Source organism: Rattus norvegicus, chromosome 4 (assembly GCF_036323735.1).
Source record: "Rattus norvegicus strain BN/NHsdMcwi chromosome 4, GRCr8, whole genome shotgun sequence".
Lineage (NCBI taxonomy): Eukaryota > Metazoa > Chordata > Mammalia > Rodentia > Muridae > Rattus > Rattus norvegicus.
Genome location: NC_086022.1, coordinates 135,539,498 through 135,555,014, shown reverse-complemented (window position 1 = coordinate 135,555,014; position 15,517 = coordinate 135,539,498). Strand labels below are relative to the sequence as shown.

General features: G+C 47.8%; 1 protein-coding gene across 1 annotated transcript in view; it reads left to right on the top strand.

Annotated features, from left to right (window-relative positions):
* Window positions 1-1,720: 1,720 nt before the first annotated feature.
* Pdzrn3 (PDZ domain containing RING finger 3) overlaps window positions 1,721-15,517 on the top strand; it is a 226,213-nt gene continuing 212,416 nt past the window's right edge. The window contains exon 1 of the mRNA NM_001271251.1: window positions 1,721-2,447. Coding sequence (NP_001258180.1) covers window positions 1,725-2,447 — 723 coding nt within the window. The 5' untranslated portion in view covers window positions 1,721-1,724. The remainder of the gene's footprint in view (window positions 2,448-15,517) is intronic.

The window sequence follows — 15,517 nt, the reverse complement described above, 5'->3', positions numbered from 1 at the left end:
TCAACCATGCATTGAACAATCTGGCTAGCCACAGCTAGCAACAGTTTTGCAGAGGTCAGTTCAGAACACTAATCCCTATAGACATGAAGGCCATTCTTTCCCTCCAATGAAGCAGTTCAATAGTTAAGGTCATGGGTCTTCAGCAGTCCTGTACAGGACAGAAGTAAAAGTAATTAGACAAAATGAATGCTGTAATCCCATTTTCTTGGGTCCACACCAGACGCAAAATTCTTAGCTCTCCATTTCCAGGTTCTCTCGAGAATCTGGCAGCAGAGTCCGAATGAGAATTCCAGAACTTGACTTTACTCTCACTAGGACGGCCTGCCTGACTGACTGCGTGTTTCTTAGGAATGTCTACAGCCTTGGGTGGTAGTGAAACAAAAACAAAAAAAAACTACCAAATACATGGGTAATATTATGAACTTTCCACTTAGACTGGAATCCCAAAAGTGGTGTTTCAACACAACGCCAAGCTTGCTTCTATGCTTGAAAAGCTGCTCTGGAGTAGAAGAGACCGGTCCCGAGTTCCGGATGGCAAGAATGGGTTAAAACGCAGGGTGTCTGTAGAATAGCGGCTTCTCCCCGGCTGGTAGGTTCTTTCTCAACGTGGACACTCAGGCTCCATGTGGACCACTAACTCACAATCTGCAACACACAATTCTCAAAGGAGCCTGTCTGCTGTGATTCTTTGAACTTCTCCAGTGGGAAAATAGAGATAAAACAACAAACAAACAAACACATATAAAAGCACTTAAGGAAAACAAAACAACAACAAAAACAAACTGAAGGGATGCAGTTGGCGAGTTGGGTGGGGTAGGCGTCGCTACAGGGACTTGAAGCTTTAAGCGCCCCCAGCTCTCCAACTGCCAGAGTAAAGGCTCCAATAATCTAGGGCAATAGTTTTCAAATGGAGCTAAATGCGCTCTGGCAACATTGTAGCGCTGGTTTTTAAAGGGACCAGTTTGGGAGTTCTCAGCAAAACGCTTGCAGTACTGTAATGCTCTCTTTAGAGAGGTGAAAGAAGTGGATCCAGCCACTTCTCTGGCCTGTCCCATACAGACAGCTGGAGGGGAGATCTAATTCTTGCAAATTCGCCTTTTCGCAGATCTCCTAGTTGCGACCAAAGTTTCAGCCACAGCGTCCAGCAGCGGCTGTAACTTTCCCCGGAGCGAAATAAATAAATAACGACCGTAAATACAGAGATAGCAGGGCCTTAGATATTTTCCTCTCTAAAAGGCAGACTGGAGAAAGAAGGAGGTGGGGATGAAAAGTCCTGATGTGGCAGGAAACTTCTTTGAGCTAGAGCCACAGACGCAGCTCCAAACGGACGGAGATGCGCTCTGCTGGCGTATTTTGTCTTTTAGAGAATCATCCAAGAAAGCAGAGAGAAGACCCCTAAGAGGGGGCTCATCTCTGGTCTCCGGCAAGACTCCTTGTTTTGTGGTCCCCTCAGCCTCTTCTGCTTCGAGGCCTCCTCCCTTTGGCAAAAGGAGAGTGGCGAGGCACCGGAGGCAAGATGTGAGTGCGCTTGCGCTCGAGCCAATACGGCCGGAGGAGTCCTATTCCTCGGGCATTTTCCGAGGAAGTCGGGAGCAATTAGGCTCAGTCCTGGGAGAGCTAGCTAGAGAGCGGGCGGCAAAGCCGGCGTGTCTGGGCCGCCTCGCAGGGAGGGAGGGAGGGGGCGGCCGGTCGCCCGGCGGCGACACCGGGCCCCGGCCGCCACCATGGGTTTCGAGTTGGACCGCTTCGACGGTGAAGTGGACCCTGATCTGAAGTGCGCCCTGTGCCACAAGGTACTGGAGGACCCGCTGACCACCCCGTGCGGCCACGTATTCTGTGCCGGCTGTGTGCTGCCTTGGGTAGTGCAGGAGGGCAGCTGCCCCTCGCGTTGTCGCGGTCGCCTATCGGCCAAGGAGCTCAACCACGTCCTCCCACTCAAGCGTCTCATCCTCAAGTTGGACATCAAGTGCGCGCACGCGGCACGGGGCTGCGGCCGGGTGGTCAAGTTGCAGGACTTGCCCGAGCACCTGGAGCGCTGTGACTTCGCGCCCGCGCGCTGCCGCCACGCGGGCTGCGGCCAGCTGCTGCTGCGACGCGACGTGGAGGCCCACATGCGCGACGCCTGCGATGCGCGGCCCGTGGGTCGCTGCCAGGAGGGCTGCGGGCTGCCGCTGACTCACGGAGAGCAGCGGGCGGGCGGCCACTGTTGCGCGCGGGCTTTGCGGGCGCACAACGGCGCGCTGCAGGCCCGCCTGGGCGCGCTGCACAAGGCGCTCAAGAAGGAGGCGCTGCGGGCTGGCAAGCGGGAGAAGTCGCTGGTGGCGCAGCTGGCCGCCGCGCAGCTCGAACTGCAGATGACCGCACTGCGCTACCAGAAGAAGTTCACCGAGTACAGCGCGCGCCTCGACTCGCTCAGCCGCTGCGTGGCCGCGCCGCCAGGCGGCAAGGTAGGCTGACTCACACTCACACTCACACTCTCTCTCTCTCTCTCTCTCTCTCTCTCTCTCTCTCTCTCTCTCTCTCTCTCTCTCTCTCTCTCTCTCTCTCTGTGTCTGTGTCTGTGTCTGTGTGTGTCTGTGTGTGTCTTTGTCTCTTCCTTTCCCTCTCCCCCTCTCTCCGTCTCTCCCTCCCTTTCTCCTCCCTCCTTAGCTGGCCCAGAGTCCCACCCAGGTCCGATGAGTATAGGGATGCCAGGGTCTTCCTGGGTGCATCTCTGGCCTCCTCTTGTTAGCAATGTTTGCCAGCTGCATCACTCCGTGCGGATTACTTAACTTATCCCAGCTAAGAAGTATGACCCCCAAAGGCAAGACATAGAGGGTGAACTGAAGCTACAGTAATTTGGGGGGACCGGAGCGTGTCTACGAACACTGAAAGGAACCCACAACCAAGTGTAGGGTAGGAAGAGAGAACGTGGCTCCAGAGTCACAGATGTGTTGAAAGGCTTTGCCCTGCACACCAGCCTGAGATCCGGGAAGCTGCTCATCTTGGCTCAAGATCAGAGCCATGGTCCTTGTGGATGAGGCACTGCATGTGGTGACCTGGATCCATGGATCTGCTGCGATCCAAAGGGCGTGGGTGGAGGATGGGGGCGGCAGAGTCGTTATGGTGCGGCTTGAAAGGGATGCCAGGAGAGAGGCCCTAGTGTAAAGGCTGGATTCAAACGTGCACTTTCCTGCCAGCTCACTGGCTGACCTTGAGTAAGTAGCTTAACCCCTCTAAAGTTGGAGACTCTGGTTCCTAAAGACTTAAAGCAGGAAAACACAGCCAGGCACCATAGGAGTACTCATTTGGGCAATTGAGAAAGAACCCAATGACCCACTTGCTCCAATAACTGGAAAGTAATAATTAAGTGGTAGTCTCCTGGAATTAGAACATCTCCGCCTTTTAGTAACCAGCTGAGTGACTTGTGGCTTAGCCTCCACAGGTGCTTCGGTTTACCTCTAGTGTAAAATGATGTTATTTCCATCAAGGTGAGGATGTAGAAAATGGTCTGGCACAGTGCTGGACTGAGAGTACCTGCAATTACCTGAAACCACTCCTGTACCACTCCGCTGCCCTGCTGACCAGGGGAATTATTAGCCTCCACTCCTGAGGTTTACCTGCTTCAGCTCTTCTCAGGCATTTCTCTCTTCTCTCTTTCTCTCCCTCTCTCCCTCTCCCCCTCCTCCTCCCCTTCCCTTCCTGTTTCTCTCCCTCCCTCTCCCCCTCAGATTCTCTCTCTCTCTCTCTCTCTCTCTCTCTCTCTCTCTCTCTCTCTCTCTCTGTCTCACATGCACACGCACACGCGTAATATAGGAACAATGTTTAGCATTTTGTACATGGAGTAACTGTGGTTCTTGGAGAGACAATCATATGCTTAGGTCAGGGCTTTAAAGGGTCAGAGGTGGGTTTTGATCATACTTGTCTCTCTAGCACAGTGGTTTGCAACCTGTGGGTTGGGGTCTCATATTAGATACCCTGCATATCAGGTATTTACAATTTGTAACAATAACAAAATTATAGTTCTGAGGTAGCAATAAAGTCATTTTATTTTATTGCCCAGAAACAGTTTCAACATAAGGACGTGTATTAAAGCATCGTAGCGTTAGACCCTGCTCTTAACCACAGTTGTGCCCTGTCTTAGTTGAACCACGAGTACCTGTTACTCTCGGGCCACCAACAGTGAGGTGTACTTTCCACTGCATCTAACCTTATAGATAGGAGAACTGACCTGGGAGAGATTATATAACCTGTCAGAGTCCCAACAGTGGGACCCAGCAGAAAAGCATGGATTTCGTTTCTGCCTCCCAGAGAAGATAGGTTTTTACTAGACGTTGGCTCCATCTGGGCATATACTGACATTTGGGGGCTTGATAAGGCTTTGTTGGTGGGAGTTTCTGTTGTCAGATACTCTGTATAGCATTGAGCAGTACTCCTCCTGGCTTCAACTTACAGGATGGCAGTAGACTTTATTCCAAATTCCAACCATCCAAAAGGTCTCCAGATGCTGCCAAGTGTCCTCTAGGGAACTGCATCCCCTCACGTGAAAACCCCTGGTTTGCCTGCAAGCAAGCAAGCCACATTTCCAACAGCTGGGTTCTTCTGCTGCCTGGCAAGGGGCGTGGACCCTGCTGCTGCCACTCTGGCTTCTGCTCCAGATGGCCTGGCAGACAGGGGAGCATATTTGCCCAAGGGGGCCCCAGGGACCTGTGTCTGCTCAGTTCTCCCCACTTCCCCCCCCCCCCCCGCTCCTTCTTCCCCCGCCTGCATTCCGGGCCTGCAAGTTTCTACCCTTCACCCCCTTTCTGGCCCCTGGCCTGTCTGTCAGCTGCAGTCTCCACAGCTGGCCAGCTCTGGGCGAAGGGCAAATATTTACAGCTCTGAGGCTCACAGAGGACCGCACAGGCGCACAAGAGACTGGTGTGAGTTTGCAACTCACCCAAACAGAGGGTTGAGCTTGCTTTTCAATCAGGCGCCAGGCTTTGGGCAAAGGCTTTCCCAAGTGCCTCTTGTTTATACTGTCATCTGGGCTTCCTGTGTCGTTTTATGAGTGACGCTTATTTATAAATAAGCCATTCACTCCTTCTGAGTTCATACATCATTCATTGTTGAGATAGTTTATTATTTCTTCTTGCCTTTCTATTTTCTTTCTGGGATGTTTGAGTAAACTCTCTCTTAGAATCAAAAATGGGATGCTTGAATAAAGATTGTGGATGTGCTTTGGAGCTCTGTTGGGTAAGTAGGGCAGAGCATCAAGAGCGTTAAACTCAGGAACTAGATGTTGACTTTGAGAGACAGAAGAACTCCATCCTGAAGGTGCCAGGCTTGGGGACAATCAAGGATGTCCTGGTCCAAAAGCTGCCCTAGCTGGCTTCTCGGGCTTTAACCCTTAGCCAGCCTCAGATGAAGTCTTAAAGAAGCTTGCTCCTCTTGTCCCCAAGTTAACCCTCCTTGGCCTTTGCTGAGAGGGTCAGCTCTTCCTGTAGTCAGCTGTAACTCCTCCCACCGGGAGCTGTTTAAGGCCTTGTATATTTCTTTGGGCCAACTTTCTGTCCTGCCTCAGTTCTGTTTATTCTTTTCCAGAGGCAGAAGGATTTAAGTTGCCTGGAAACTCTCAGATACAAAACTTTTATTTCATATTTTTTTCTAAAACCTGTTGTTTGTTCCCTGTTATAAACTGAAGCATATAATCAAACTTGCTTCATAAATGATCTGACCTTCTTCGTATTTTTCTTGATTCAGTTTTTGACAACACCCGAGCACCCCGGATTTGGCTAGGTTGAACCATGTGGTTTGTTCTGGTTAAAGTGTGATTGTTGCACTTTCAGACCCCAGGGTGCTAGGAATCCTTGGAGAATGTGGTAAAACCCATTTTCCATGGTCTCACCCATTAGCCAGTGTCAGGAATCTACCAATGAATTATATCCCCAATTCTAGTCTATGAATTTTTTCCTCCGTACAGTGTTGGTGATGGAATCTGGAGCCTTATAAATGCCGGGCAAGTCTTCTGTCATTGAATTAATTCCTACCCTTCAGATCATTGTCTAAACATTTTTAAGATCAGGATAGTATTTTAAAACTGACATCAACAGGACTGGTTTAGGAAGATATCTCTGATTTGCCTGAGGCCACATCTCTTGGTAGTAGGCCTGACATGGGTGTCATACTTCAGTTAAAGAGACTTGCTCCCACCCGTGGTTTCCCACCCTGACCTACCTACCCGTTTGTAAGAACAGAGGCATTCTAGAGCACATTCAGTTTTTCCTCCCTGGCAAAGCAGAAGCTCTTGGTAAAACTTCAGAGTCCTTAAGAAACTTAGGGCTCATCCCTGTGTCCTTTGACCCTCAGCGTCCAGTCAGTCACAAAATCCTGTGGGTCTTACCTCTTAAACCTGTCTTGCACCTACCTATTTACTCTTCTCTCAGGTCATTCAGACAGCCTTCTGTCTCAGTCAGAGGTTCTCAACCTCAAGCACAGCCAGCATTCGCACCGACTGATTCCTGATGTGCCTGTGTTGCTAGTGGCGTGGTATGGGTAGCACCGTACCTTAACATCAGCACACCCTGAGGAGCAGCATTCTCTGAACTGGAATAATCAGCTCTACCTGCAGCTGCTCCATAACGAGGAGCAAGACTGGCCTTTCTTTCAACCACCACCCTCCCAGCATCATCTCCTGCCTGGACCAGCCATTCCTCTCCATACCGTTTCATTTCACATCAGGCTTTACCTATCTCTAGCCATAACTGCGTACAGGTGTCAGTCACCTCTCACTCTGTTCCGCTTTCTTTGCATTGAGCGGGAAGAGGTGAACAGTCCAGCAAACTGCATCCAAGTGCATCCACCGGTTGGTGCTCTCCTCTCTCTTGTCTTGACTTCTCTGATTTCTGAGGGCTCTGTGGCTAAGCTGCAAGCTAACTGGCCAAGGGCCTCTGCACCTGCTTTTATCTCTGCCTGGAACGGTGTATGCAATCATGCTTCTCCAAGGCAACTGCTCCTTTCTACCTCTCTCCGCTTGCCCTGGGACTTTCTGTCCACACTTAGATTTATTCCCTAGTGAATAACCGACTGCCTATCCTTTCTATCCTGGTCCAGCATTGCTACATCCAGAAGCCGGGCTTCTCTGATCTTACACATGATACAAGGCTCTCCCTTGTTCATGGAATTAATGCTAGTTTAAACTCTCTAGTTAGAAGGGTCTCTCTGGTCGAGGACTGTCTCCTCCCTGCTATAGTCCTCCCCATGTGTCTCCCAAGTCCTTGATGGCCACTCTTATCAGCCATAAAAACCATTCAGGTTGCTCATGAAGAATGGACTTGTGTTACAAACAATACTTTTTCCTTTGTCATCCATGCCTCAAATTGTTTCCAGGTTTTTGGGAGACATTGTTTTTCTTCCGTGAGATCCACCCAGATCAAGTGGTATAAAGCTTCAAATCCCTGAAACTGTTTTTTTTTTGGCCGTTTAGAACTGGGGATAAGTTAATTTAACAAATAATTGTATCAGAAAGGTATTCCAGATGTGTGAAGGCTTTGAAATGAATCTATACCGTGCTTGCCCTTGGGTGTTCTTTGGTTCAGACAAGTGTTAACAAATAGTTGTTCCTTAGTGTGTTTAACAAAACGACCTCTTTCAGCTGAAAGAAATGTGGGCTGACAGTTGTGTTCTGTTTCAGTGATTTATAAAGAGGGCGAAGGTTTGCTTTACAGATATCTTAGCTATACTGGAGTCGGTGTGTATAACTGTTGGGGTTGGAAATTCTCCTGAGATTAATGTATGAGTGGTTCTTTTAGTGTTCAGAGGTGACGCATGCCTCTCTGGGTGTGTATCTGATAAGTGAGAATCTGCATGTCAGGTAGATCTCCCTGGACCAGAACCCAGAATGCTTAGAAGTATCCAGCAGGTTTCACTGGTGCAGACACCAGAGGGTTCTGGGCAGTGTCTTGAGGCCCCACTCTCATTACATGGAATTCTCCAGCTGGTTCTCTCTCTCTCTCTCTCTCTCTCTCTCTCTCTCTCTCTCTCTCTTTCTCTCACTCTTTCTCTCTCTCTAATGGAGAGGTTATAAAATGTACTTACAATTTAACTAAAGCTTTACAAAATTAGAAGAAGACAAGTTTATCATTCTGAGAAGTACTCTTCCTGTAGTTTCCCACAGGCTTCAGAAGGATTGTAGTCATCTGTGCCTAGCTCTGTGTTGGTTTGGAGTGTGGATGGAGTCTTCTAGATCATCCTGGGGAAGGCCTGGTCACTCCTTATTGGAGACAGGTTCAAAGTCCAGACAGTTGAGTACTTTGACTGCTGTGTTCCCCTGGCTCCTTCTGCTGGGTTTCCTTGCCTTCCAATGCATAGATTTCCTCCCCTTGCAGAAATTGCTGTGTTCACAGACCCTACACAATGCATGGGGAACCAGAGCTTGGCTAGCAAAGACACTCAGGCAAAGCAGATAAAAACAAACAAACAAACAAACAAACAAACAACAACAACAACAACAACAAAATGATAGTGCCCGGGAAGGGATCGTAGTCCTTCATTTCTTTCATTTTTATCCAAGTTATTTTAAGAGGGGCTCATGGCGAGAAGTTGATAAAATTCTTCCAAATATATTCTGTTGTTCAGTTCCTCATATCCTTGTATCTGGCGCACCAGGTACTGTGGTGAACTTTGATTGGTACCAAGGCAAAACTGAGCATCTTTAGCTTAAGGGAGGAGTCACTTACTTATGAATTGAAATCACCCTAACTCTTATTCTTTGCCTAGCCAAGTTTTGTATCTGTCAAGTTACCATCCTCCCCTCCGCCCTGGTAATGGTACCCTAATAATCTAATTCCAATAAGAAAGGGATTGTTATAAAGCAATGATTACTCTTGTAAAGAAAATAACTAACAGATGGGCTTGGGTGGCCATCTTTCTCATCCATTCCATATGTGTAATTGCCGGTGTGTAACAGGACAGAGGCAGTGGGTAACCTTGGTTTGAGTGTGGCCTGCAGCAACCACAGCCATGGGAACTGGGGATGGATGGGCCAGATGGGTCCTTGGCAGACAGTTCACCCTGTTAGCTAGCAGCTGTTTTCAGGCACCCATAGCTCCACACCGCAGGAACATGAAGAGAAGGACAGAGTCCCATCGGGGTGAGGATCAGGGTTGGATGCAAGGTACCCAGAGTAGAGCTGGTGTGAGATGCCTATCCCATCTTAGACGCTGTGGCCTAAAGACACATGTGTCTTCTCCTTGATGATCAGGGATGCTGAGAGGGACTCCAAGTTCCTATAAACAAGAAAATAATGGTTTTACAGTTGCTAAGTGAAGTAGACTTTGCTCTCTGTAATTTGGCAAAGAAAATACTTTGGGGTGGGTCTTTGGGTGTTTAAAATTTAAAAATTTCTCACCATGGTACTCAGGATGCTACAGCAGGAGGATCACGTTCAAGGCTTGCCCTGTGATACCTAATGAGAGCGTGTTAAAAACGAAATTTCACAAACTCTTACCCACCCTGTTTTTGTGCATTCGAATTGCTGTAACAAAATGTCATAAATCGGGTAGCTTGTAAACAGTAGGAATTGGTTTCTTGAGCTCTGGAGTCTGACAAGCCCAGGAAGACAAATGTGGCACATTCAGTGTTGGGGGAAGGCCTGAAGTAGCCCTGGTTCACAGACAACGTTTTGGTCTCTGTTTTTTTGTTTGTTTGTTTGCTTGCTTGCTTGTTTTTCCCTATGCCTTTTTAGAAGAGGTAGGTGCTTTAATGAAGGCACTGATTCCTAAACACATTTCAATATGCCTCCCTTCTTCCACTGCTATTATTACTCTTAAGACTTAGGATTTCAACAAAATTGTTAAAATGTGTATGTTGTATGTACACATACATACACGTGTATGTGCAGGGAGGGGGCTCTATAGGGCAGAGGTCAATGTTCAGTGTTATTCCCCAAGTGAAGTCTACCTCAGTTTTTGAGACAGAGTCTTTGAGTGGTGTAGAACTTGGAATGTGTGGTAGGTTGGCTGGCCAAAGGGCCCCAGAGATCCGCCAGTCTCCACATCCCCAGCACTGGGCTTATGTGTGTGGACCACCACCTCTTGTCACCACTGTCTTAATTGCTTGCAAGGCAAGCACTTCGTTGACTGAGCCATTTCTCAACTTCACAACATCTGGATATTGAGGGCACACAAACAATCATAGCATAACTCGCCCTTGTCGGACACATCGAGGATGTCACACTTGAGCTTCTGATGGCAATGACATTTTGCCTCATGTTTGGTTCCATGAATCATTGCTTATGAACTGTCTTGAGAAAAGCAAATGAGTCAATGGCAAAAATTATGAGTTATGAATTTGTAGCTCAGCTTGTGGAAATACAAAATTAGACGCTCGGGGAGTCTGCAGTTTGTTTAAATAACATGGCAAACTTTGGAGTAGAGCAGAAGTGAGAACTCTTCGTCTCTGTTACCTTATTCTCCGAACGCATGTTGTTTGGCTTGCAGAGGTGTATGTGTGATTCAGCAGAACTAAAAGCCCGGCAAAAGCTGTTCTTTGGTCCCATGTACCTGTCTTCCTGGGTCCCTCACTTCTCTCCGTTCTCTCTACACCTATCTTGATAAGTCATGCATCCTGCTTCTTGCTCCCATGGCTGTCCCATCCGACTGGAATTGTATGCAAGTATCACACCCATCATTCCTGTCTTAGGCTCAAACAGTGTCCGCTTCTGTTCTTCCTCCAGAAGCCCTTTATTTCAACTGGAATTTGAATTACAAGGAGGGCTTAGTCTGTGCTCCTTCTTTGAGAATGCCAAAGGCTGGAGTACAAAGAGGACAAAAGGCTTCAAGGGTAGGGAGTGAAGACACCCCCAGCCCTTCCTTCCAGAACTTCTGGCAGATGGCTCTGTCTCCCCATCCACCCCTCCAACCCCCAGCTCTGCACATTCTTTGCTTGGCGACAGCCAAATATACAGCACTTTTATGTCACCAGTCAACACATGGGGCCTGTTTCCCAGCTGTGTGAGCCGCAAGGGACTTTGCTAATCTGAAGCTGAGAGGTGTCCTATCACCCCTGACAGCCTAGTGGTCGGTAGGTCAGTTCCATTTCCCCTATACCCACTGTGCTGCTTTCCAGTATGGCTTGCCCTGTCCTGGGAGCCCACAATCGCACTGAGCCAGAAACAGCCCTCACTTGGCAAAAATGAGGTTTTCAAAGAGTTCATAGTGACAGTGGCAGGGATGGATGCTGAAAGAGTTCATAGTGACACCGCTTATTAGTGATAGCCTCAGTATAAGCTTCTGAAGCCAGAGAAAAGTGACAGACTAGGACTGAAATGCACAGGGACTTTGTCCCTAGAGGACAGGTCACACTCTTCCGTGCTGAAAGAGTAGCCCTTAGGAGAGTGTCTCCCAGACAGTCAAAGCAGAGCAACACATCACTTAACAAGACGAACTGAGAAATGTGCTAGGCAGTTTTGGCACATGAAAACATAATAAAGTCTGGTTACACTAGGCTGACGCCAGGACACAGCATCCCCTGGGACCACTCATATGCATGGCTTGCCTTTAAGTAAAAAAAAAGTGCTTGGGGGAGGGGGAACGTCATTAAGAGGTTTGTGGCAGTACATGGAATATGTGACTTCCACCCTGAAGTTTCCCTTCCTCCCCAGGTTCTTAAGCAGCTGGCTGTGGAGTTGACAGCTGAAGCAGCTGAGATTTCAGATGATCCAGTGGGTCCATACTAGAGGAGGGAAGAGGGATTCTAAACAAATTCACATGTATGGTACTGGGAGCTTCTATTTCTTCTCATGGCCTGCTGGCCTGGGGCCCCTGGAGGTTTCATGCCCTCATTTGAGTACAGCCATAGCCCTTTCTCTAAGGTTAATCTGTGTCCTTTCTCTACCCTAAAAATGTAAGGCTATCCCAACATCACACTAGGTCCAGCTATCTCCTTGGATAGAGTTCTATCTAGAAAGGCAGTGGCTTGACAGGAATGGAGTGTATTAATCTATCTGTCCAGCCACAAGTGGCTCCATAATTACTTGCTTTTCTTTTCCACTCAGTGGTGTGTCCCTCTGTCTACTGGGCCCTAGGAAAGAGACATGAGAACATGTAACAACCGAGTCTGGACGGCTGAAGGCAAAGCTCCAGAGGAAGGCTCTCCTGACTTCCTCTTGCTGCTGTTTTCCTTCTCTTGTTCTCTCCTTAGCCTTAAGCCTCAGGATCTGGTGGGCCTAGGTGCTGACCAGAGTGTGCGGCTGTCCCTATGGACTCTACCCCTCTTCTCTCTTCTGCCTCCAGAATTCACAGTGAAGCTCACAGGTTCTTGGGTTTGCGCTGATGCAAATGGCATCTGCTTCCCATCTGATTTGCTTCTAGGGCCCCCTCCCACCTCTGCCTGGCTGTGCCTTGTGTCCTATTACCATGCTGCTGGCCCACAGCCCACCTTGTTGTCTGCCAGTCTAGTCTGTGCTTTGCTCAGAGTCTGAGCTGCCTGCCTTGATTTTCCTTCACCACACCTGCCCTCTCCCGTGTGAAACGTGTCTACCTGGTATTCTTTCCGTTAGTATTCTACAGTTATTTTTGCAGGCTTGGAAGGAAGGGAGGGATGCAACACAGGCTGGTATCCTCCTTTTTGTTTTTAAAATTTTCTTTTATTTTCAGTACCAGTTCTTCAAGCTTACCTTAATATTGACTAAGCTTTTCCCCACTGAATGGATTTGGGGGAATAGTGACTGAGGGAGTAATAAAGAGCCCAGCATCAGTGCAGAGCCAGGTCCATCTCAGCATTCAGCCTTGCTTATGTCTTGAGCATCCTTGTGAGGTATTGCCTGCATCATCTGTTACCATGGTACCCGTGGCATGGGAAGAAGCTATTAATCCCTTTCTGTGGATCAGGAAAATGACTTCAAGTCATGATTGTAAGTGGGAGATCTTACCTGAGGTGCTGTTGGTGTAGGGACATAGTCCTTTCAGGATTTACCAAGCTCTGAAAAACATTCTCAATCTTCACAGTTACTATCATAGGATCCAGTGTGCTTGTTAGACATTAAAAGCTGCCTTATCATACAATCCAGGGGTGTTTGACCTTTTGATATTACTATATGACATTGTACTATGCACTTTTTTTCCGTGGGGCCACATTGTTGCTCTCCTGGGAGGTATGGAGCCCTCGACTGGCTGATTGACAAAACTGGTGCAGGTGGATTTAGGACAGGGTGCAAACATTTACAGTTATCCCACAGACAGCATGGGTGCTGGAGTTTCACAGACCATAGTTCTAATTTCCAGGCTCCCACTTTATCTCTGTTTAACCTTGAGCCCGTGGATGATTGTCCTTATGTCTCTATGTTGAGAGACAGATGTGTCACTTAATCAGCTGTTCACATAAAGTTGGACCTTTCCGATGTCTGATCCCCCACCCTGAATTTTGGAGAAAATTGTATAGCAAGGCTGGTGATAAATCCCAAAATGATCTAGTACTGCCTAAATATTCCCTTACATAGAAGACACCACTGTAACAAAGTATAAAGTGTCAGGAGAGCAGGCAGCATGGGTGAGAAGAGCTCTTGCACACACCCCTACACCCCTCTCCTTAGTTGGTAAAGTGTAATTGAATGGAAACCATTTCTACAACTCTTTTCTGAAGTATTTCAAGCCCAGGAACAGATTACACAGTTTTTCAGAGATGAAATGTTCGTTAAGTCTGATGTTTATATGGGATCTGATGGTGAAAAGCCGTAATTCATTTTTCACCTGCAAAACTGACCCAGTGGAGGTTGTTGGAGAAGACAGTAGGAGAGGAAAAGCAGAATGAAGCCCATGGGAAGAGAACAGAGTGTAGTGTTTGGTCATTGGGCAGAGAAATGAAAGAACTGGGTTCCTGCTGACCTTCATCTCAGCCAGCTCAGCATCCCATGCCTGGTGACTCTCCTACACATTAGCTTACTGCTGTGACTCAGCCCTAGGTGCTACACTGCCATTTGAATCCAGTGTGGGCCCCAGGCTAGTTCAAGGTGGTTGTGAAGCACCCTCCCTTCTTCCCATGGATTGCCTCTGGGTAGGAAGGGCAGGCCAACTTGATTGTAGCTGCTGAGCAGAGGGACATTGTGTTTATGGCATGGCTTTCTTAATCCTCCAAGAGATACCCAAGGCCGTGTCCCTGAGCACCTCCGATAGCATTCTTTGGCAATTTCAGGATTTTGTTCCATTTCTGTATCCTGGGCAAACCTTCCTCACAGTGAATTCCTTTTCTGAAATTTTAGCAGCTGAAGCCTGAGAGAAAGGGAATAGCTTTTGCAGACCTGCATAGAATTACTTTCAATATGCTATACCGAAACAAAGCAGGGTGGACAATGGATAGAATTGGAGGGTGTTCATCCAAATACACACTCAACCTAGTATTAGCTCATTGACAGGTAAAGTCTTTGGCACAATCTTTCACCTCTGTTTGGAGGATGGGAATAGTGTCAGTTTATAAAGCTGTGGATTAGTAAATGAAATGAAACACTTCACTTTGAGTATAATTCTTGGCGTACAGCAAAACCCGAAAATATTAGCTGTTGCCATTGGAACAGCATAATAGAATTCTTTGCTTTTTACCCCTCTCCTCCCCTCCCTCTTTCTCTTCCTCCCTCCTACCCTTCCCCTCCCTCTCCTCCCTTCTCTTCCTAATTTGCTCCCACCCTTGGCCTCCCCTTCCATCTATCTTCAAGATTCTCACACAGTAGATCTGAAAGTAAACTTTGGGTTAATTTGACCATGCGTTCTTCTTTGTGCACCATTTGCGATCATCAGAGCACAGCCATCTGCCTTGGATTAGCGTGTAACTGTACAGTTTCCACCATTGATTGTTATGAAAGCCAGGCATGTAAGCCATGTAAGATAACTTGTCCAAAGTACTATGTATTTCTAACTTTTCACCCTTCTAAGAGAGCACAGTAAGAGGTGGACTTCCAGTCCATCTGGATGAATTTCTAGTGTCCAGTACAGAAAACTGGAAACTGTCTCACTAGAAAAATGTTTAAAGCTGTGTTAGTGAGCTGAATGTGTGTGTCACAGAACAAGAAGTAACAGTCTGTACAGGAGATGGCTCTATTTTTACTGTTCTCCTATCACTTAAGAGTGTTAGCTAAGGTGCCTGACATCTCTGTCCCTTTTGGCTGCCTGTGTGACCCATTCCTGGGTGACTTTAGTTTCTTGGATTTGAGGTTATTGTGACATCCGGCTGTCCCCAGCATGTCTTGTGTTAAGGGGTTCTACATTTTCGACATATGAGCCAGTAATGACTGTGTGCCCTTCCCCTGTGGGGCACCATTCAGGATTTTCTGGTTCCTTTCCACATTTTGCATCTGACAATTTCTTAAACACACACACACACACACACACACACACACACACACACACATCTCCCAAACAGAACTGACTATTGACAGTCCCTTGCATGTGCTCACACTTCCGAGAGGATTGCCATTTGACCCTCTCATGATGTGACATGAATGCTGTCCTTTAGAAGTATAGAGAAACAGAGAGTGGCCGTCTAGACAGCCAGAGTCCAGCGGGCTAAA